At 40.4% G+C, this 24,163-nt stretch overlaps 1 protein-coding gene across 5 annotated transcripts in view; it reads left to right on the top strand.

The window, feature by feature from the left end:
- Positions 1 to 24,163, top strand: part of Top2 (DNA topoisomerase 2) — a 69,770-nt gene that overhangs the window by 5,869 nt on the left and 39,738 nt on the right. For all 5 annotated transcript variants that reach the window (XM_076199752.1, XM_076199751.1, XM_076199753.1 and 2 more), the window contains exons 2-19: positions 667 to 841; positions 6,281 to 6,458; positions 7,203 to 7,446; positions 8,264 to 8,476; positions 8,584 to 8,757; positions 8,975 to 9,076; positions 12,535 to 12,778; positions 12,891 to 13,043; positions 13,156 to 13,325; positions 13,657 to 13,867; positions 17,460 to 17,569; positions 17,672 to 17,902; positions 18,548 to 18,795; positions 19,251 to 19,482; positions 20,809 to 21,008; positions 21,147 to 21,282; positions 22,125 to 22,277; positions 22,479 to 22,625. In XM_076199752.1, the coding sequence (XP_076055867.1) occupies positions 667 to 841; positions 6,281 to 6,458; positions 7,203 to 7,446; positions 8,264 to 8,476; positions 8,584 to 8,757; positions 8,975 to 9,076; positions 12,535 to 12,778; positions 12,891 to 13,043; positions 13,156 to 13,325; positions 13,657 to 13,867; positions 17,460 to 17,569; positions 17,672 to 17,902; positions 18,548 to 18,795; positions 19,251 to 19,482; positions 20,809 to 21,008; positions 21,147 to 21,282; positions 22,125 to 22,277; positions 22,479 to 22,625 (3,321 nt within the window). The remainder of the gene's footprint in view (positions 1 to 666; positions 842 to 6,280; positions 6,459 to 7,202; positions 7,447 to 8,263; positions 8,477 to 8,583; positions 8,758 to 8,974; positions 9,077 to 12,534; positions 12,779 to 12,890; positions 13,044 to 13,155; positions 13,326 to 13,656; positions 13,868 to 17,459; positions 17,570 to 17,671; positions 17,903 to 18,547; positions 18,796 to 19,250; positions 19,483 to 20,808; positions 21,009 to 21,146; positions 21,283 to 22,124; positions 22,278 to 22,478; positions 22,626 to 24,163) is intronic.

The following is a 24,163-nucleotide window of genomic DNA, read 5'->3' on the forward strand; positions in this document are numbered from 1 at the left end:
TTTCTTCATAGTCTCTACTCTGACGCCCATCTCTTGCCAAGGTCTGCATTGCCTTGCCTTGCCTGGATCTTGCTGCACCTTTATTTTGCAGTTTCTTGATGAATTTCGTTGTGCAGACATAGTTGGAGCGCCTGCCATGATCCTTCCTACTAGCCAGTGCTTCCACATCTGTCACAATTCTCCAGCTCACATCTCACTGTATTCTAGGAGCACTGAGTTGCAGCTACGATTTCCAAATTTGTTAATCCAGTGCAATTCACCATGATGCAGGTCACTTCCAATATTCCAGTTGTTCATGCTTTCTAGCTCTCACATCCACCAATAGTACACAGAATCAGCTATCTGTTGCACTTTACCGCAATTAAATCCTTCAGATGGTTCTGAAATGACAGAAAAAAAAAATTCATCAAATTTATCCTGAACACCCTATATATATATGTAAATATATATATATATATATATATATATATATATATATATATATGTATATATATATATATATATATATGTATATAGTATATAATATATATAATGTGAAAACCACAGCTGGAGCAAAAAAGACTGGAGACAGGGAATCTATATGTTTCAATTGCAAACTGCAATCTGGTAGTGAATAGATTAAGGGAGTGTATGGGAATTACTAATATTTGTTTTGTTTATTTTCAGCAACTGATAGACAATATGCAGGCCAAGGTGGCTGCCAATGGAGTTGATGGGACTGGACCTGTTGGAGTTCCTGAAGCAGGAGCTCCAGCAAAGGGTGGCAAGAAAACTGTTGAAAAAATATATCAGAAGAAAACACAGTTAGAACACATCTTGCTTCGTCCTGATACTTATATTGGTAAGTTGTGTATGTACTTGCCTTAAGCCCTGTCAACATTCAGGGTCTAGAAATTATAGGTCACAACACAATTTTTAGTACTTTTTCAGTAATGATCATCATTTCTATTCTTGAGACAGAATCACACTGAAGAGGTGGAAGCATTGAGGTAGGAAAGGGAATGGTCACAATAGCACATTCCCCCTCCTTCCTCCAATATATGACTTCTACATATGGTACATATACCAAAAGGTCTTTTCCCACTATATATATATATATATATATATATATATATATATATATATATATATATATATATATATATATATATATATATAATATACACATATACATATACACAGTACAGCTCTGATTATAATTATCATAGGACTTTTCCATGCATATACCAAAGGCTTTTTCCCCCTTACAAGGGAGGTAGCCAAAAAAACAAAGGCATAGAAACCACTCCTACCCATTCCATCCCCTACATACTTCTCTTTACCCTCTTCCCTCCCTCGTATCTTGACACCACCTGGATGAGGGGTCATCCCTGCATCTTGTCCACTGCCCTGGGTCAGAAACAGTGTTGCAAGACACAGCACATCCGCAGCAAAGCTGCTTCATTAAATTGGTGACCCCCCCCCCCCTCTCACTGTCCCTTCATGCAGAAAAGGAGAAGACAGGGAGAAATCCCTTCAGGCTGTGTCAATTTATTTCTCATACATACTCCCTCACCACCCACTCCCCGTCATGCATCACAGCATCCATACACAACCATTCTCCATTCACCCCTATCTTCTGTCCTTTCCTGTCCTTCCTCAACAGACATTCCCCTCATTCACAATGTCCCTTTTACCCCATCCATCCATCTCCTAGGTCGACCCCTCATATTCCTTCCTTCCACCCCTGCCTTCCACACCTCTTTTACTAGTCATTCTTCACTCATTCTTTCCACGTGTCCACACCATCCCAATACTCTTTCATCAACCTTATCTCCCAACTCCCTGGCTACCCCCGTTCAACCTAGTAGCCCCTAATCAGCAAATGCACCTTCTTTAGAACCTATCTTATTTTTCCAAATGAGCCTATATACACACATTTAACCACTTCAGTACAACTCACATTCTCATGTGCAGCATCAGCTGCCATGTGTAATTTCCATCACACTACTCGCATTATAAAACATAAAGTTGCTGCTGTATTACTTGCTCTATTTTACTCTGAGTAATAATACATTACCAAAGGCTTTTTCCCCTTTACAAGGGAGGTAGCCAAAAAACAAAGGCATAAAAACCACTCGCACCCATTCCATCCTCAACATACTCCACTTCCCTCCACCCTCTTCCCTCCCTCTTACCTTGATAACTCCTGTATGATAGGTCATCCCTGCATCTCACCCACTGCCCTGGGTCAGAAGCAGTGTCGCAAGACACAGCACATCCACAGCAAAACCACTTCACTAATTGTCCTCATGTAGAAAAGGAGAAGACGGGAAGAAATCCCTTTGGGCTGCATCAATTTACTTTTCACACCTACTCCCCCACCCCCACCCCCTCATACATCACAGTATCATCCATACACAACCATTTTCCATTTAACCCTATCTTCTGTCCTCTCCTGTCTTTCCTCAACAGACTATCCAATGTCCCCTTTATCCCATCCATCCATCCATCACCTCATCCTAGGTCACCCTCTCATTCACTCCTTCCACCTCTGTCTTCCACACTTTTACTAATCTTTCTTCACTCATTCTTTCCATGTGTCCAAACCATCCCAATACACTTTCATCAACCATATCTCCCAGCTCCCTCTCCATTCCTGTTCTCCTCCTCACCTCATTTCTCACTCTATCCAGCCAAGTAACCCCTCATCTCAAACACATTCAAACTCCTCTTTTCTTCTCTTATGTTCCATGTTTCTGCCCCCATACACTTAGCAACCATTCCCAAATATCCATTTCTCATTACACTTTTTAATCCCCCAAGGCATTTACTCGCTTCTCAGTCTACTTTCTACCTCCATCTCTACTCCTCCCGTTCCCACCACATTCACACCCAAGTATCTAAAACTATCCACTTCCTGTTTCTCATCCTTTCTTCTCACTTCCAGTCTGCTGCTGTTTTCTCCCATCGTACATCTTATCACCTTACTTTTACCCACATTTATCTTCAACTTCCTTGTTTCGCACACCTTCCCAAAATCTGTCACTAACTTCCTCAATCCCTCCTCTGATCCTGCTACAAGCACAGTGTCGTCAGCAAACATCAACTGATTTTTCTCCAACCTTGCTCCATTTTCTTTAACCATCTCCAATCCCCGATCCATTACCCTTGTATTTACCTCTCACATCTGCTCTTTAAAGCTTTCCTCCTATCCCATATATCTGTAATACCTCCCGCAGTGCCTTACTGTCAACCCTGTTATAAGCCTTTTCCAAATCCATAAAACCCCCAAAAACATCCTTACCTTTTCCTATAGCATTCTCACATACCTGTCATACGGTACCACAAATATCTGATCTATGTAACCCCTACCTGTCCTAAACCCACATTGTTCCTCACGAATTACTCCCTCTGTTCCTTTCCTAATCCTCTCAATCAAGATCCTCCCATGAGCCATCCCAACTATTATTTAGCCAGCTGATCCCTGTGAAACTACTACACTCACACTTGTCCCCTTTCCCCTTGAAAAGTGGAACTATACAGGCACTTCTCCAGTCCTATGGCACTCTACTCACTCTCCAACAAACATTAAATAACCTCACCAGCCAATCCACCTTCACTATACCTCCTTTTTTCAGACGTTCTGCATGACATCCAACCAACCCAGGTACCTTACCTGCTCTCATCATCTTAACAACTGCCTTCACTTCATCTTTTTTTATTTCTCCTCCATTTTCTTTATTCATCACAGTCATTTTCTTAGCACTTCCCACTACAACTACCTTTCCCTCCCTATCCTCCTTCACATTTAGCAACTCCCAAAAATACTCTGCCCATCTTCCTCTTCATCTGCACCGTTCACCTATTCTCTACTTGATTCACCTCCACTTCCTCTCTTAATTTACTTCCAAAGCATCTTTTTATTACTTTCAAAACTTTCTGTCATACAGTCATGCTCTCCTCTTTGCCTCCTTTATCTTATGTTTTACTTCTCTTTTCTTTGTACTTCTCATATGATTCTCTTGTCCTATTTTGTAACCAATCTGTGAATGCACGCTTCTCTTCTACAACCTTCATTGCTTCCTCATCCCACCACTCACAACACTTTCCTTGTATCTCCGCCCATCCTCCTTGTTCCATACACAGATATTCAATGTCAAAGAGACAGGGTTGTATTGGAAAAAATGCCAGATCGTTCATTCACTTCCAAGAAGTAGAAAATTATCTCAGGATACAAGTTAACTAAAGAACATTTGACCTTATCGTTGGGCTGTGATTGTGTAGGTGACTGTAACCTAAAACCACTGCTTGTTCATCATGCACAGAAACCTCATATGCTAAAGAATGTAGTCATGGCATCTCTCCCAGTTATGTGGGCTGCTAATTCAAAGGCGTGGGTGACCGTAGTTATTTTTGAAGATTGGTTTTTACATAATATTGTACCTGAGCAGAAAAGTATTGTAAGGAGAGAAAAAAAATCTTAAATATTCTGCTTCTTGGATTACACTCCAGGCCTTCCACAAAACATTAGAGATCTTCACCCTGACATTACTGTCATCTAATACTACATCTCTGCTGTAACCGATAGATCAAAGGGTAATTGCAATCTTCAAGTGCTACTACATGAAGCGTATACTACATCAAGCTATTGCAGCAACTGACCTGAATGAGTCTATCACAGTCTGTGACTTCTAGAAAGGATATGACATCTACAAAGCAGTAATGAACATACAAGTTACATGGAATTAGATTCAGAGCATGGCTATGAATGGTATATGGAAACTGCTATGCTAACAATTTGTGCAGTAATTCAAGGGCTTTGAAGAAGCTACCAACAACAAATCCTTGGTAATGTTAAGCAGTGGGCTGTAGTTGGATGTAAATGAGGAAGATTTTGTAGAACTATTTGAGAAAGATAAGGAGTCCCTGACAAACAGAGTTGATGGAACTTCATGAACAACAAAAGAAGAACAAGAACCAGATCCCTAGCCTTGTCACTTTACCATCAAGAAAATGCCAGAGGCATTTGCCCACATGGACAAATGTCTTGCTTTATTTGAATAGATGGATTCAAATGCCCAATGCTCAAAGGTTATGGGGGCCTGTCATGAAATATTTGCTCCTTATAACCTTATACTTTAAAAGAGGATGAGCAAAAGAATTCAAGGCACTCTTGATAAGTTTCTGAAAAGAGTCCCAATACAACATGATATGTCTGCTGACAATTTGTCTCCTGATGATCCTCAGCCATCAAGTTCTATGATGTAACATCCTCCTACACTAGCCCCAACACTCAACATTGTCATGCATCAAGTAAATTAAAAAAAAAAAAATTACTTTAATTGTTTTTTTAATTATTTTATTGAGACTGGTTATAAATGTATGTGTATTTGTGTAATTCTTTTGTTAAGTGTAAGAGGTCTTGTGAGTGCTGTGTCAGTTGATACATGTTTTTGTACAAGAGTGAGAGCTGAGCTTAGGAGTGTGTGTTTGTGTGAGCATCAGGATTTGTATGTGCGTACCAGTCTAGTTGTGGTCAAGTCTGTTTGTGCCCAGTATTCTGTCTTTGCTAAAGTGCCTTAGTAAAGTAAGAGAAAAACTACTGGTGCCTTTGTATGAGGCACAGTTGGTAGAGTCCCAGACTGTCACTACGGCTGTCCGGATTTGAATCCTGCCCAGGGCTGAAAATAATTTCAGTATCGCTGAGCTTCGAGTCGTTACTCCAACTCTTGTGGTCGGGGAGTTGGGGGGGGGGGTAAAGTCAAAGTATTACCCATAGATCGGTCATACGAGCTCTGAGCTCTCTTTCGGGAGGAAATAATGTCAATCATGAGTCCAACACGTGATCCAAAGACCAAGGTGAAACACACACACACACTATATATATATGTATATATATATATATAATATGTAATTATTAGTATGTATGCCACCCTCCCTTCCTCCAGGAGGAGCCAAGAAAAGAGGGAAAGGGAGGGGTGGTGAATGGGAGTTGGAGTGGGTGGGGATGAAATTGATGTGAATAGAATTATGCCTTTGACTTTGTCTACTTTCCCTGTAAGGGGGAAAAGCCCTTGGTATATGTATGTATGACATACGTTTATGTACTTGTATATATTGAAAAATTAGATGAAGGGAATGCAGTAAAAATTATGGAGATCTTAAGCTCATAACTGCATTGCACCATGAGGATGTTGACAGATTTTCCAATTAGGTGGCAGGGAGGTGATTATCTCTGATGTCCATCTTGTTACATGTCATTGGCCTCTTCACTAATTCTTCACTTATTATTTTTCAGGGTCTGTGGAACCAGTAACAGAACAACAGTGGGTGTATGATTACGAAGATGGTATAGTTCAAAGAGAAATCACCTATGTACCTGGTTTATACAAGATTTTTGATGAAATTCTTGTCAATGCTGCAGACAACAAGCAGAGGGATCCTAAAATGGACACCATCAAAATTGAATTAGATGCGTAAGTGTGCCATTTGTTGAGGGATTTATTTCCCTTTGTTACCCTTAAATTTGTTTATTAACTTCAACTTTATTGTATGATAGGGGTTACAAGGTTGGGTAGAGTGAGAAATGAGGTGAGGAGGAGAGTGAGGTTGGAAAAGGAGATGACAGATAGGGTTGATGAAAGAGTTGGGACACATGTAAAGTGAGCAAAGAAAGATGAGTTAAAGAGGTGTGAAAAGCAGAGGTGGATGTAGTGAACTTGAGGGGACAACCAAGGATGTGGTGGATAGATGGGGTAAAAGGGGTTTTGAGCAAGAGGGGAATGACTTGAGGAAGGAAGGGAGAAGGCAGAAGATAGGGGTGAGTGGAGAATGGCTGTGTATGGATTATATTTTGGTACATCCTGTAAGAATTTCTCCCCTAATCTATTTTGCACATAGGGGATGGAGAGGGGAAGGGGTAACTGATTAAGTGAATTGTCTTTGCCGTGGATGTACTGTATCAAGCTGCACTGCTTTTGACCTGGGCAGTGGGCAGGAGACATGGATGACCCTTCATTGATGAGTAGCTAAGATGAGAGGGTAACAAAGGTGCTGAATGGGAGTAGGTTCTTGCCTTTGACCTGGCTACCTCCTTTAAATGGGGGAAGAAACCCTTGGTATAGATTACTTTCAAGGTAGTAAAGTTTGCCTCTTTGAAAAATTAATAAATAATTGTATTCATCATTGTCATATGTTTATATTTTTAAATCATGTTTCAGAGAAAACAATGTAATAACAATTTTTAACAATGGCCAAGGGATCCCTGTGGTGATGCACAAGGATGAGAAGATGTTTGTACCGACTATGATTTTTGGCCACCTCCTTACTTCTTCCAACTACAATGATGAAGAACAAAAAGTTACTGGTGGAAGAAATGGTTTTGGAGCAAAACTGTGCAATATCTTTAGTACCAAGTTTACTGTTGAAACTGCTTGCCAAGATTATAAAAAAAGTTTTAAACAGGTAATGTAAAGATTGGAATAGTCATGTAGGACCTGGTTTATGCTTGTGTGATGATGGCTTAGATCACAAGAATATTGATCCTCAGCTCTTAGGTTTCATATATTTATTTGATTGCAATATTTTGGGTTGGAGCTATGTTATCGCCAGTTATCAAACATATCCATTGATGGAGTCTGCCTCTTAATTCTTTCTTTGATTTGTTCCACAAATTGTTGGAAAATTTTGTCACTTGATCCATTTACAATCTCTCCATTGACATGTATCTTTCATGCTCATTTTCCCTGCTTAACAGACCTTCCATGTGCATCCAAAGCCTCGTTCGCTCCATCCATTCATCTATCTATCCATTTTTCTCTTAGCCTTCCCTGTGGGCTCACTCCATCCATTTCTGTTTTCCACGCGTGGTTTTTTTTTTTTTTTTTTTTTTTTTTTTTTTTTTTTTTTTTTTCTCTCTCTCTCTCTCTCTCACTCTCACTCTCACTCTCACTCTCTCTCTCCTTTCTCCTTGCCAAAACCACCTCAACACTGTTCTATCCACCTTTTCTGACAGCTCCCTTCCCATCCCTGTCTTCCTCATTTATCCAAAGCCCCATTTACCTCATCCATTTATCCATCCATTTCTGTCTTTCAAGCTCATTCCATTCACCGCTGCTTTCCATACAGTTTGTTAGTCCTTGCTTATCATTTTTTCCATGTGTGTGTGCCATCTTAAATTTCTTACACTTTTTAGTGTTTTTAATTTTGTGCTGACCATACTTAAAATGACTTGTGTTGATGGATTCCTCAAATAAGAAATTCTTTTTTGCCTTTTTCATAGACATGGGGAAACAGTATGGCAAAAGCTAGTGAGGCAAAAATAAAGGAGTTTAATGGAGACGACTTCACCAGAATCACATTTTCCCCTGATCTTGCAAAATTCAAAATGACCTCATTGGATAAAGACATTATTAGTCTTATGAGCCGCAGAGCCTTTGACGTCGCAGCATCAACACGCGGTGTGAAGGTTTACCTCAATGGCAAGAAAATACCTGTATGTATTTTTTTGTATTGTGTTCATACATTCTTTTGAATAATAGAAGTATGTATTGGGATATTTGCTGTTTCTTGTGTTTTCTAAGTAATGAACTTTCCTTTCAGATTAAAAATTTTAAAGATTATGTTGACCTGTATCTCAAAGACAAAACAGATGATGGAGGCAATCAAATTAAAAGTGTGTATGAAAGTGCAGGTGGAAGATGGGAAGTAGCTGTTGCAATATCAGATAAAGGTTTTCAACAAATGTCATTTGTTAACAGCATTGCAACAACAAAGGTTTGTAGAACATTTTATTTGTATACACATAAAGGGAGTGTGTATTGTGAGAGTATAATGGGTAATGTGGTTGAGAAATGGAATGAGAAGACAATGCAAGAGTAAACTGGTTTATTTGGAATAATTTCTTTATTGCATCCTCTACATCCTCTTGGGGATTAAATCTTCCTCTTGAACAGCAGATGGATCTTATGATTTTGACTTTCTTTCTCAACAGGGTGGCAGACACATTGATTATGTTTCTGACATGATTGTAAAGAATCTCATAGAATCGATTAAGAAAAAGAATAAAGGTGGAATTCAGATTAGGCCATTCCAGGTGAGTGAATTCTTGTTATGTATAATAGTCATTTTAAATTAAAGAACAATAATTAATGTGCATTAACATAGAAGAGTATGCCTTGCTGCTTTTGACCCATACTCTGTGGCAGGAGGTAGAGAATCTGTATTCCCAGTGAGCTGGGGCTTAAGCAACCTGTAGCTTTGTAGCAGCTGTCAATTGCATTTTTGAACTACTGGTTATATATGGTGTTAGATGAAAATAGGCAAGTATCAAATACAAGTTTCCCAGATGCTATCTCAGAAGGCATTGAACACATTTTACAGTCATGTGTTAACTGGGTAGTAATGTTCATATATTTTAGGGCTGTGTTTCATGCAATAGATTAATTGATTGGTTTCAATGAGTAGTCAGTTTTACAAAAGAAAATGATCCATTAGCTTGTTTTTCACTACCTTGATTCATACTGTGGGTGTATACCATTTTAGATTTTAGTACTGAGATACATACATATACCAAGGCTTTTTCCCCCTTCCAAGGGAGGTAGCCAAAAAGGGAAAGGCATAAAAACACTCCCACCCATTTCATCCCCAAATACACTCCACACCCCTCCCACCCTCCCTCTCATCTGAGCACCTCCTGGATGACGGGTCATCCCTGCACCCTGCCCACCGCCCAGGGTCAGAAGCAGTGTCGCAAGACACAGCACATCCACAGCAAGGCCGCTTCATTTAATCGGCGACCCCCCCTCTCCGTCCCCCCTTGCATATAAGGAGAGGACGGGGAGAAATCCCTTCGGGCTGCGTCAAAATTTACTCACACATACTACCCCACCCCCCCGCCCATTCCTCCTCATGCAATCACAACATCATCCATATACAACCATTCTCCACTCACCTCTGTCTTCCGTCCTCTCCCTTCCTTCCTCAACAGACATTCCCCTCTTCCCCAAAGCCCCCTTCACCCCATCCATCCACCTCATCCTAGGACGTCCCCTCATGTTCACTCCCTCCACATCTGCCTTCCATACCTCTTTTACTAGTCTTTCTTCCCTCATTCTTTCCATGTGTCCAAACCATCCTAATATTCTTTCATCAACCCTATCTCCCAAATCCTTTTCACCCCTGTTCTCCTCCTCACCTCCTCATTTCTCACTCTATCTAGCCTAGTAACCCCCACCATACTTCTCAGACACCTCATCTCAAACACATTCAAACTCCTTCTCTCTTCCTCTCTTATGTTCCACGTTTCTGCCCCATACAGTGCTTTTGGCACAATCACTCCTTCATACAGTCTCCTCTTCGCATCCATTCCCAAATGTCTATTCCTCATTACACTCTTTAATCCACCAAGGCATTTACTCGCTTCTCTCAATCTACATTCTACCTCCACCTTCACTCCACCTTTTCCTGCTACACTTGCACCCAAGTATCTAAAACTATCCACTTCCTCCAGTCGCTCTCCCTTAATGTTCACTTCCAGTCTACTGCCACTTTCACCCCTTGTACATCTCATCACCTTACTTTTACCCACATTTATCTTTAGCTTTCTTCTATCACATACTCTCCCAAACTCTGCCACCAGCTTCCTCAATCCCTCCTCTGACCCTGCCACAAGCGCAGTGTCGTCCACAAACAACAGCTGGCTCACCTCCCACTTTTCTCCATTTTCTTTAACTATCTCCAATCCCTGACCCACTATCCTAGCATTCACCTCTCGCACCACCCCATCCATGTATAAGTTGAACAGCCAGGGCGACATAACGCATCCTTGACGAAGTCCCACCTTTACTTCAAACCACTCTCTCCATTTCTAATCCTGACACAAGCTCTACTACTCTCATAAAAACTCTTGACAGCTCCCAAAAGCTTTCCTCCTATCCCATAAATCTGCATAACCTCCCACAGTGCCTTTCTGTCTACCCTATCATAAGCCTTTTCCAGATCCATAAAAGCCCAAAAAACATCCTTCCCCTTTCCTATAGCTTTCTCACATATCTGTCTTACCACAAAGATCTGATCTACACAACCTCTACCTGTCCTAAATCCACACTGTTCCTCACCAATTACTCCTTCTGTTCCTCTCCTAATCCTCTCAATTAAGATCCTCCCATAAGCCTTCCCTACTACACTTAACAGGCTAATCCCTCTGAAACTACTACATTCACACTTGTCCCCTTTTCCCTTGTAAAAAGGAACTATACAGGCACTTCTCCAGTCCTCCGGTACTCTACCCTCTCTCCAGCAAACATTAAATAACCTCACCAACCAGTCCACCATCACTGAACCTCCCTTTTTCAGACATTCTGCATGGCATCCATCCAGACCAGGTGCCTTGCCTGCTTTCATCATCTTTACAACTGCCTTCACCTCATCCTTCCTTATTTCTCCTCCATTCTCCTCACTCATCACTCTCATTTTCTTCGCATTTCCCACTGCAGCTATCTTTCCTTCCCTATCCTCCTTCACATTTAACAACTCCCTAAAATATTCTGCCCATCTTCCCCTTACTGCCATCTCTTCTATTATCATCTCTCCATCTGTACCTTTTACCTTTTCTTCCCTACTTGATTCGCCTCCTCTTCCTCTCTTAATTTCTTTCCAAAACATCTTTTTATTACTTTCAAAATTTTCTGTCATACTCTTACCCCATTTCACATCTGCTCTCCTCTTTGCCTCCTTTACCTTTTGCTTTACTTCTCTTTTCTTTTCTTTGTACGTCTCATATGACTCCCCCGTCCTCTTTTGTAACCAATCTGTGAATGCTCGCTTCTTCTCTTCTACAACCTTCTTTGTTTCCTCATCCCACCATTCACTACCCTTTCTTCTATTTCCCCCTGTCCTTCTTGTTCCACACACCATCCTTGCACACTTTAAGACTCCCTCCTTGAACCATCCCCATTCCTCCTCCACACCCATCTCTGCTCCATCCTTTACTCCCTCCCACTCCTCCTTCAGCTTCTTTTCGTACTCCTTCTCCTTTTCCTTTTCATTCAAGGAGTTCACTCTAAGAACCTCCCTACCTTTTGTCCCTTTCCTCTTTCTCCATCTATCCTCCACTCTCAGCTTACCTTCCACCAAAAAATGATCTGATATTCCCCCACCCTCTCCCCTTAGCACATGTACATCCTTAACTCTTCCTATCATAATCCTATTTACCACTACATAATCCATTAGCGCCCTATCTACCACCCTTCCCTCCACCACCCTCTCCCATGTGTACTTATGCTTGACTTTCTTCCGAAACACTGTATTTGCTATCAACTCTCTTTCTAGACACATTTCCACCATCAACTCTCCACTACGATTCTTTCCTGGAACTCCACACTTCCCAACCACTCCATCGATTGGACCATTTCCCACCCTAGCATTAAGGGTGGGAAATGGTGTTAGAAAATACATACATGTACCAATGCTTTCCTCCCTACAAGAGAGGTAGCCAAAAAAACAAAAACAAAGGCATAAATTCTTTATTTGTATATTAACTTGTTTTTTCAGATAAAAAATCACATGTGGCTCTTTGTGAACTGCTTGATAGTCAACCCAGCTTTTGACTCTCAGACGAAGGAGAACATGATTACTCAAACCAAAAACTTTGGTTCAAAGTGTACTTTCTCAGATAAGTTTGTAACGAGTGTTACGAAATGTGGCATTGTTGAAGCTGTCATGGCATGGGCAAAATTTAAGCAGCAAGCACAGCTGCAATCAAAGTGTGCTAGCAAAAAACAAAACAAAATTAAAGGTAGTGTCTTAACAGTTTCTTCATTCAATGAATTATCCTTTTGTATGAAACTTGGAAGCAGTGTATAACATAAACCCTGCTGTCACTTTAATGGTTTGTTTGTTTACTCTAGGAATTCCTAAGTTGGAAGATGCCAATAATGCTGGTACTCGATTTTCTTCGGAGTGTACGCTTATCTTAACAGAGGGAGACTCAGCCAAAACTTTGGCTGTGGCTGGACTTGGCGTTGTTGGTCGAGATAATTATGGAGTGTTTCCGTTAAGGGGTAGGCACTTGCCTGACCAGGTTTTTATTTGTACATATTTTAGTTGTGATTAAGATATAAAAGTTTTATTTTATGTAGATTTTTTTCTTATGTGATTCAATTTGCATTGCAGGTAAGCTACTCAATGTTAGAGAAGCCTCACATAACAAGATTCTAGAAAATGCAGAAATCAACCACATCATCAAGATTCTTGGTTTACAGTACAAGAAGTCATACGAAACAGAGGATGACTTGAAAACTCTGAGATATCGTAGGCTGATGATAATGACAGATCAGGATCAGGTATAGAATTCAAATTCTTTTCAGAACTAGTTCCTGGCAGATTTTTCAATTCTATTTTTATATATGTATATATATATATATGATATATATAAGTTGTCATCAAAGGAAGAAGTTATGTGTTCTTTGTCTTTCGATGTAGATTTCATACATACATACATATACCAAGGCTTTTTCCCCCTTACAAGGGAGGTAGCCAAAAAGGAAAAGGCATAAAATCGTTCCCACCCATTCCATCCCTGAATACACTCCAACCCCTCCACCCTCCCTCTTATCTTAGCACCTCCTCATAAATGTATTTAATCTTTTACTTAGAAATGAACTTTCTTTTCAGGATGGTTCCCACATCAAAGGATTGTTGATCAATTTCATCCATCACTATTGGCCAACGTTGCTACGTACTGATTTCCTTGAAGAGTTTATTACCCCAATTGTGAAGGCTTCAAAAGGCAATGAATCTCATTCATTTTACTCCCTTCCTGAATTTGAGGAATGGAAGAGAGAAAAAGATAACTGGCACACCTATAAGATAAAGTACTACAAAGGTATTTTTTATTTATTTATTATTTTTATGGGTTGATTTATGCTTCAGGGTGGTTGTAATGAAGGCAATTTTTTCATAACAGTTTGTGGGCTGCCTTATAGCTAAATAAGAACAGGTTGGGGTTATCTTAGAATAAAGACCAATGACCAGCACTCACCTAAATGTTGTAATCAGTGTTAGGGGGTGGCTGAGTTGAAGCACACACTGTCTGTCCTTGTATATACCAAAGGGCTTACTTCCCCCATGTGAGGGAGATAGCCAGCCAAAGGATACACCCACCCTTCATCCATCCAACACCCATGTCTTTCCCTTTAAGAAATCTCGTAGCTTTTTGTGGGTGCTCTAGTAATCTAGAATAATAGATACACATTACATTAAAACCCATGCAGTGCCCCTCTCATCTTGGCACATCATGGATTAAGTCACACATGCATATACCAAAGGCTCTCATCATCTTCAACTGCCTTCACTTCATCCTTCCTTAATTCTCCTCCATTTTCCTCACTCATCACAGTCATTTTCTTAGCATTTCCCACTGCAACTATCCTTCCCTCCCTATCCTCCTTCACATTTAGCAACTCCCTAAAATTCTCTGCCCATCTTCCTCTTACTGCCTCCTCTTCCATTATCATCTCTCCATCTGCACCTTTTACCTTTTCATCTCTTCTTGATTTGAATTTCTTTCCAAAAAATAATTTTATTACTTTAAAATTTTGTCATACTCTTACCCCATATCACATCTGCTCTCCACTTTGCCTCCTTTACCTTGTGCTTTACTTCTCTTTTCTTTGTACCTCTCATATGACTCCCTCATAAACACAGAAAATGTGATCAAACCAGTTCACAGAATCCAGGGGTAACTCGTGTTCAAATACAAAAAATATATATATATATATATATATATATATATATATATATATATATATAACCAAGACACTGACTGTGGCATCCTTGTGTACCCACTGATACCACATAATTCTTTATGTAGGCATCATTGTACTGAAGTGGTTAAGAGAGTGGAGGAATATCAGATTATTTTTTGGTGGAAGGTAAGTTGAGAGTGGAGGATAGATGGAAAAAGAGGAAAGGAGAGAAGGTAGGGAGATGCTTATAGCAAAATGTTTAAACAAAAAAGAAAAGGAGCCGGAGTGCAAGAAGAAGCTGAGAGAGGTTTGGAAGAGGAATAAAGGTATTTCAAGGAAGAAGTGACAAGGTGTGCAAAGATTGTATGTAGAACAAGAAGGATGGGAGGGAATAGAAGTAAGGGTAGTGAATGGTAGGATGATGAAGTGAAGAAGGTGGAAGAGAAGAAGCGAGCATTCAGGGCCTGGTTACAAAGTAGAATGAGAGAAAGATATGAAACATTTAAAGAAAAAAGAAGATAAGCAAAACAAAAGATAAAGGAGGCAAAAAGATGTTTTGGAAGGAAATCATGAGGGTAAGGGAAGAAGAGTCAAGTAGAGAAAATGTAAAAGGCATAGGTGGACTGATCTTGATAGAAGAGGAGGTGGTAATGGGAAGATGGGAAGAATATTTTAGATAGTTGTTGGATATGGAGGAGGATAGGGAGGGATTGGTTGTAGCAGTGGGAGGTGCTAAAAAATGACTGATGGGAGAGGAAAATGGAGGAGAAAAAAGAAAAGATGAGGTGTAAGTAACTGAAAATTATTAGAACAGGTAAGGGACTTGGATTAGATGGGTGTCATGTAGAGTATGAATGAAGGTACAGTTATAGTGGACTAGATAATGAGGTTGTTTAATATGTCCAAGGGAGAGTAGAGTGCAAGAAGATTGTAGTGCCTGTATAGTTCTACTTTACAAGGGAAAAGGGGACAAATGTGAGTGTAATAGTTTCAGAGGGATTAGTTTGTTGAGTGTAGTTGATAAGGTTTATGGGAGTGTTTTGATTGAGAGAATTAGGAGAGGAAAATGGTGTGGATTTAGGAAAGGTAGGGGTTGTGTGGATCAGATTTTTACAGTAAGGCAGATATGTGAGAAAGCTTTAGGTAAAGGTAAGGATATTTTTGGGCCTTTATGGATTTGGAAAAGGCTTATGACAGGATAGACAGGAAGGCATTGTGGAAGGTTTTGCACATATATAGTTTTATTGGGGGAAAACTGTTAAGAGCAATGAAGAGTTTTACAAAAGTATTAGAGCCTATGTTAGAATGGGAAAGAGAGAGAGTGAGTGGTTTGAGATAAAGGTGGGACTGTGTCAGGGCTGTCATATTGCCATGAATGTTTATTGTATACATGGATGGGGGTGGTGTGGGAGGTAAAGGCAAGGGCAATGGGCAGGGGACTGGAGATGGTTAAAGAAGATCTAGAAAAGTGGGAGGTGAGCCAGAGTTTGGAAAGGTATGCAATAGGAAGAAATTGAAGGTGATGAGATGTACAAGGGTAGAGGATGGCAGTGAGTTGGAAGTAAGCCTTTTAAAAGGTGAGAGACCGGAGGAAGTGGATAGCTTTAGGTATTTGTGGTTACATATGGCAGGATAGGGATGAGTGGAGATGGAGGTAAATTATACATTGAGAGAAACAAATAAATGCCTTTGGGGACTAAAAAGTGTTTGAGAAATAGGCAACTGGAAATGGATGCAAAGTGGAGATTGTATGAAGGGGTGATTGTGCTGATGGCATTGCATGGAACAGAGACTTGGAATTTGAGAGACCGAGGAAAGTTTAAATATGTTGGAGAAGTATGGTTGGGGTTAGTAGGTTGGAATAGAGTGAGAAACAAGGAAAGCAGGAGTGGAAAATGAGATGGCAGATAGGGCTGATGAGAGTTTATTAGGATGGTTTGGACGCATGGAAAGAATGAGTGATGAAAGATTTAAAAAAAAAAAAAAGTGTGGAAGGCAAAGGTGTGGGGAGTGAACTTGAGGGGATGACAGGGGATTAGATGATGGATGGGGTGAAGGGGGGATTGAGCAAGAAGAAAGAAGACAGGAGATAGGGATGAGTTGAGAATGAATATGGATGATGATGTTATGCAAGGAAGAGAGAAATGGGGGTAAGGGGGTGCATATGTGTGAATGCTATTTTGACTCAGCCTGAAGGAATTTCTCCCTGTCTTCTCTTTCTCTGTGTGAGGGGACGGAGAGGGTGGTTGCCAGTTAAATGAAGTGGCCTTGTTGTGGATGTACTGTGTTTGAGCCAGGGCAGTTGGCAGATGCAGGGATGACCTGTCATCCATGAGGAGCTAAGATGGAAGGGGTTAAAAGGGTGGTGGAGGGGAGTGACGTGGGTGGGAATGGGTACGTGCCTCTGACTTAGCTACCTCCCTTATTAGGGGGGTAAAAGCTATTAATATATAGATAGGCTTTGCAGGGTGGGTGAGTGCATACCTTGGCTGACTACCTTCCCTGGTAAGGGGAAGAGGCCTTTGGTATATAGATAAATAGAAATAAATATGCAGTTTCTTCCAAGAGATCTTTTGGAGGGCCCAGGAGCTGTTGTTAGGTATTGTGTGACTGCAGGGTTCCAGTGAATAAAACTTTAAGCAACAAACATTATTGTAGTTATTATGAGGTTCATAAGAGAAAACCTTTATTTTACATGCCAGATCAAATTACTCAAGCTTCTTTCCATAGGTTTGGGTACGTCCACTTCAAATGAAGCAAAGGCGTACTTCACTGACATGAATAGACATCGCATCTTCTTCCATCATAATGGCACTCAGGATGATCATTCCATTGTTATGGTAGGCAGTGCACTTAGTCAGCTTAAGTACTGGAAATTAGAATGAAGAATGTTTTATGGTTTTCTTTAAAATTGTGTTAATAATGTTCCTTGGTACTTCTAGGCATTCAGTAAGAAATGTGTAGATCAAAGAAAAGAATGGTTGACTACATGGATGCAGGAGTGTAAAAGAAGAAAGGAGCTTGGCCTTCCAGAAATCTATCTTTATGAAAAGACCACCAAAAGCATAAATTATGCTGATTTTGTGAACAAGGAGTTAGTATTGTTTTCCAATCTTGACAATGAGCGATCTATCCCCTCATTGGTGGATGGGCTAAAGCCTGGCCAGCGCAAGGTATGAGGTGGTACAATTTTGTTTCTTTAATTAAAGGTCTGGTGAATACATGATTTATGATTTTATATATATATATATATATATATACGTACATATGCCAAGGACTTTTTTCCCCCCCATAAAAGGGAAGTAGCCAAAGCAAAAGGCATAATTCCACTCCCACCTTTTTATACCCTCATTATAATTATTAATAGTATACATTGAGGAATGAAGGGAGAAGACAGAAGATAGGGGTGATTGGAGAATAGTTGTGAATGAATGATGCTGTGATGCATGGAAGTTGATGGTGGGTTGAGGGAGTAGGTGTGAATGACATTTTGATGCAGCCCAAAGGGATTTCTCCCATTCTCCCCTTTTTCTACATGAAGGGATGGAGAGTAGGGGTCGCTAATTAAATGAAGTGGCCTCGCTGTGGATGTGCTGTTTCTTGCTACGTTGCTTCTGACCTAGTGCAGTGGGCGGGATGCAAGTATGACCCATCCAGGAGGAGCCAAGATATGGGGGTGAATAGGAGTGGGGTATGTGGGGATGAAATGGATGGGAGTGGATTTTATGCCTATTTAAGGGAGGGGAAAAGCCATTAGTATGTATATATTTTAAGGTTCATGTTTCATATTAAATTACAAATTAATAATACTTTTACAGGTGTTGTTTACTTGTTTGAAACGTAATGACAAGAGAGAAGTTAAAGTTGCCCAGCTGGCTGGTTCCATTGCAGAGCATTCAGCTTATCACCATGGAGAGACCTCCCTTATGTCGACTATCATTAACTTGGCTCAAAACTTTGTTGGGTCAAATAATATAAACATACTTCAACCAATTGGTCAATTTGGTACCAGACTACAGGGTGGCAAAGATTCAGCCAGTCCTCGATATATTTTCACAATGCTAAGGTAAGCCAAGGAACATTATGGTCAGTTTGTAAGGGGGAAAGAGCCTTTAGTATAGTATACGTATGTAATTTATTTTGTCACATTGGGGAATGTGATAGCTGAGAGGCAAGGTTGAAACAGTGCTGGCAGCTAGGGTTGATCCTTGAGGTCTCCTATAGATGTCTTAGATAAGAACAGATTTGTCTGCATTGTATTAGTGTGGGACTTTTAATAAAGTTGTAGGATGGAAATGGTTGCTACTTATCAACTACATGAAATGGTAGTGAATACAATTAAAGTTGATAAAGATATCATGGTCGCAGTCCAAAAACCCAAGTGTATATCTAGATGTAGATCAAGGCATTTACTTATTTTGAAGCTGGGAGAAGGGAGACTATTCTCTAGACTTTTGCAGGTACTTAGAATTGGTCCTTGCAAAATGAATAACTATGTTAACTGATGTTTTCACTTTTCAGTCCCTTGGCCCGTCACATCTTCCACCCACATGATGATCCTTTGCTCAAGTACCTGTATGATGACAACCAACGTATAGAACCAGAATGGTACATTCCAGTCATCCCCATGATCTTGGTTAATGGTGCTGAAGGTATTGGTACTGGATGGAGCACGAGAATCCATAATTACAATCCACGAGAGATTATTACTAATTTAAGAAGAATGATTCGAGGAGATGAGATGAAACCAATGGTAAGTGATCAGTGTTGCAGTATGGATTGTTGGGGATTTTTGGGTGAGAATTGATTTGCTTTTCTTCTATTTCTATGATAACCTTTAGGATGTAGTCGTATGGGAGGAAAATGAGGATGGAAAGGGAGATGGCAGATAGGGTAGAATAGATGAATACTGGGATGATTTGGGTGCATAGAAAGAATGAATAAATAAATATTAGCAAAAAGAGTGTAGAAAGTAGAGGTGGATGGGGGTAGACCAAGAATATGATGGATGGACAGATGGTGTGACAGGCTTTGAGCAAAATGGAAATATCTGTTGAGCATGGAAGGGAGAAGGTTTGTGAATGGAAAATTAATTAATGTGGCCTGAATGGATTTCTCTGTTTTTGCACCAAAGGTGGAGGGTTGGCATGTCAGTGAAACAGCTGTCCCTGCTGTGGATGTACTGTGCCTTTCTGCATTGCTTCTGACCCAGACAGTGGGCAGGGAACAGGGATGACCCTTCATCCACAAGGAGCTAAGATAAAAGGGAAATGGAGGATGGGTGGGAGTGGGTGGATGGGTGTAGGTGCTTTCCTTAACCCCTTCCATACGGTGCCGCACACGTAGGCGTCATGAGGAGCAAGTGGATTCGCGACGCTGCCATATCGGCGTCTTGATTATATTTATTGTAGTCGCCCCTGTGTTTTTACATTCTCCCAAATGCGCCCTTAATCCCATTCTCTGTGGTTTTCAAAATTCGCGGGTGAAAGAGAGAACGATCGATATAAGCGGCGACTATATTTTATGATGCGAATATTATTTCGTTACGTCGTACGGCTGGCATTGGCTGCTGCCCGCGAGATTTAAGTCCCGTATTGAAGTGGTTAACTGGCAACTTCCTTATACGGAGGAAGAAGCCTATTGACATATAGATGGTTCATTATTCAGTGCCTTTACTTTAGGGGTGAATGGAGAATGGTTGTGTATGGATGATGCTGTGATGCATGAGGGGGAGTGGGTGGGGGGTGAGGAAGTATGTATGAGAAATAATTTGACGCAGCCCAAAGGGATTTCTCCCCATCTTCTCCTTTTCTTCATGAGGGGATGGAGAGGGAGGTCACAGAATTAATGAAGTGGCCTTGCGACACTGCTTCTGACCCAGGGCAGTAGACAGGATGCAGGGATGACCCATCATCTAGTAGTTGCCAAGATGAGAGGGAGGGTGGAGGGGAGTGGAGTATGTAGGGGATGGAATGGGTGGGAGTGGTTCCTATGCATTTTTCTTTTTAGTCTATACATGTAAGGGGGAAGAAAGCCTTCAGTATATGTATGTATGTATTATTCAGTATGTTTCTTTCAGAAACCATGGTTCAAGAACTTCAGAGGAACAATAGAATACATAGACAATCAAAGGTTTGTTTGTAATGGGGAAGTGTCTATTTTAAGTTCAAACAAAGTTGAAATCACTGAACTACCAATCCGCACATGGACACAGATGTATAAAGAAACTGTACTGGAGACTATGCTTCATGGCTCAGACAAGACTCCACCAGCGATTAGGTAGTATTTTGTGTGAAATTTGTTGTTAACAATTGGTGTTCTAAATGTTATAGTGGATCTGCTTCATTTAAATGGCTTATGTTTGTATCCCTGGTAAGGGGGAAATAACCATTGTTATATGTGTGTTTTTATCTGTAGTGACTACAAGGAATACAATACAGACACCACAGTAAAGTTTGTGGTGTCCATGACTGAGGACAGATTGGCCAAGGCAGAAGAAGAAGGTCTACATAAATTGTTGAAGTTGCAGAGTACTATTGGATTAACAACAATGGTAAGATACATTATGGATTGTAGTCAGAGCCCTTACATGCCTAAGTGCTACACCAGGGCAAAGTTCTCAGTGGAACCCCCCCCCCCCCCCATCTCTCTCTTTTATATATATATATATATATATATATATATATTTACAGAAGGATATGTGAAAAAATTACCTCCCCCCCTGTGAGGGCCCTAATTGTAATTCCAAGTTAGAACTTCTCAATATAGATTTTGTGTTTGCCTTTGGTAATAATCCAGAATTAGATTATGGATAATCATTGATTATTTTGAGTAGGTGGTGCTGATAAACCCTGTCATCATAGAGAAATTCATAATGAACCCCAGAATGAATGTTTTCCAATCAAAACCTATTGACTACGAGATTTTTTTTGTAGTTGATAGGTTTTGATTGGAAGCTCGCTGGCTGAGCAGGTTAGGGCATCATTACTTGTGGTGAAGGTTGAGGTGAGGGTGGTTCGAATCCTGCCACCAGCGAAGTTGAACCAAGGGCATGGTTTATTAAATTCCACGCTACAAAGCCCTCTGTGAGGAGCACCGTCCTAGCCTCCCAATAGGGAGGGAGTGTGTGACGTTAAACCATATCATCGCAAAACCTATTGTGGACCATTGAGCCATCCAGTCATAAAATAAACTTTAAAATAGATATTTAGTTAAACTGTCAGGTTCTGCTGTGGAAGTGCTGTGTTTTGCTCTTTTGCTTCTGACCTGGGCAGGGAACAGGGATTGGAGATACAGGGAAACGGATGGGTGCATGCATTGGCTGGGAATCTCTCGTATAAGGGGTAGATAGATAAATCTCACCATACTTGTAATAATCCCATTATCTTGTTACAGGTTGTGTTTGATGCCTGTGGTGTCTTACGAAGATATGACACTGTAGAACAAATAATGCAGGAGTTCTTTACTCTTCGTATGAAATTCTACGGTCTGAGAAAAAACTATCTTGTTGGAATGTTAGAAGCAGAAGCTAGCAGATTGTCAAATCAGGTTGGTTTTCTTACAGCTGCTTAGATTTCCTCATCCCATCATCCAGATGACCTTGAATAAAAGAAGTTTTCCCATAAGAAAGATTTAATATTATCTTGGAGGGAAGGGTGTTTTGATAGAAAAAATGGGCTGAAAGTTTAATCATCCATGTCAGTTGTTATTTCTAGATAATGTATTTATGGTTGTATTTTCTCTGATCAGGCCAGGTTCATCCTGGAGAAATGTGACGGGCGGTTGACAGTTGAAAACAAGAAAAAGAAAGACATGATTGCTGAATTGGAACGGAAAGGTTATGATTCAGATCCCGTGAAAGCCTGGAAAACAAAGCAAGACAGAGAAGGAGCATTGGTAAGTTGCCTTAACCCTGTTAGCCCAATATCCTGTCCTGTATGTGAACAAGATTGGTTAGCTAGAACAACACAACTTAATACATTCAGCTAAGGTTCCTACTCTCAACCAGCCATCATGTCAAATGTTACCCACAAAGTGAGTTGGCTAGGAATGGGAAAGGAACATGTTCAGTTCCGTTATGATCATCAGGCATGTCCTCCTTTTCACATTGTTTCACCTTCTTATTCTCCTTATTCTTGTTCTTATTCTTCCATAAGAATGGAGAAGACTGCAAGAGAGACCATAAGGCCTGCACTAGGCAGTTCCACATCCCTTGCCTATTTCTCTTATACCTAAATTTGTCCAGTTTGTATCCATTACTACAAGTCCTGCCCTGCTATCCTAATATGATGACCTTGCCTGCATCACTCTTGTTTAAGTGCCTTACCCATTTGAATACCTCTGTTAGATCACCCTGCACTGTTTATCTTTCTAGAGAGTGTAAGTTAAGGTGCCTAGGTTTGTCTTTGTATGGTAAATTTCTAAGGCCTAGTATCATTTGGGTCATTCTCTTCTGTACTGATTGTAGTGAATTAATATCCATTCTATAGGATGGAAACCTAAACTGTACCGCATAATCACAGATGGGTCAAACTATTGCCAGATAGTTTAATGATTACCTCTGCACTTTTTGTTTTGTAACCGTTCTAGGAATTGATCCTAATGCCATGTTATAACTATTCCTGGCACTAATGCACTGTTTCCTGGATTTAAGGTCCGGACTCACTAACACTCGTAAGTCCTTTTCACATTCTGTTTTCTTTAATATGGCATTAATTAAGCTATATCTGTTAGCTGGGTTCTTTAATCATACATTTAACATACTGCAGTGTAAGATATTGAAGTCCTTTTGCCATTTCTCTGGGCATGCAAACCAGTTATTAAGATCCTGCTGCAGTATCCCAGCACTTTCCCCCCAATCTAATATGGTGTCCTGTTGTAGTGCCATCTGCAAACTTACTAACATCTCTATTAATCCCAATGTCTAAATTGTTTATATGCATAATGAACAATAAGGGACCCAAACCCGAGCCCTGGGGAACTCCACGAATAACACTACCCCACTACAAATACATGCTCTTATCCATTCAAACACTTCTCCTCCTATGCCATGAGCCTTTATTTTATTTAGTAGTCTGGTGGGCACTTGGCCAAGTGGGTTACTAAAGTCCAGGTATATAACATCGTAACTGTCATTGTTATCTTCCACCTTGTAGGCATTGGTTTGAAAGGATAAAAGATAAGTTATATGTGACCTACTCTTGGTGAACCCATGCTGTGAGTCGCAAATCAGATTAAGCCTCACCAAATGTTGTGTGATACTATTTGCTATTAATGATTCCTATATTTTACCTATAACAGGTGTCAAACTGATTGGTCTGTAGTTTTGTATAGAAGATTTATAACCATTTTTGAAAACAGAGACAATATTTGCTTGCCCCCAAGAAATAGGCATGTATCCAGTATCAACCAACTTAATACTTTCGTTAATTGCT

This window comes from Oratosquilla oratoria, chromosome 16 (genome assembly GCF_046742065.1).
Source record: "Oratosquilla oratoria isolate Oo_2021 chromosome 16, ASM4674206v1, whole genome shotgun sequence".
NCBI classification, from domain to species: Eukaryota; Metazoa; Arthropoda; class Malacostraca; order Stomatopoda; family Squillidae; genus Oratosquilla; species Oratosquilla oratoria.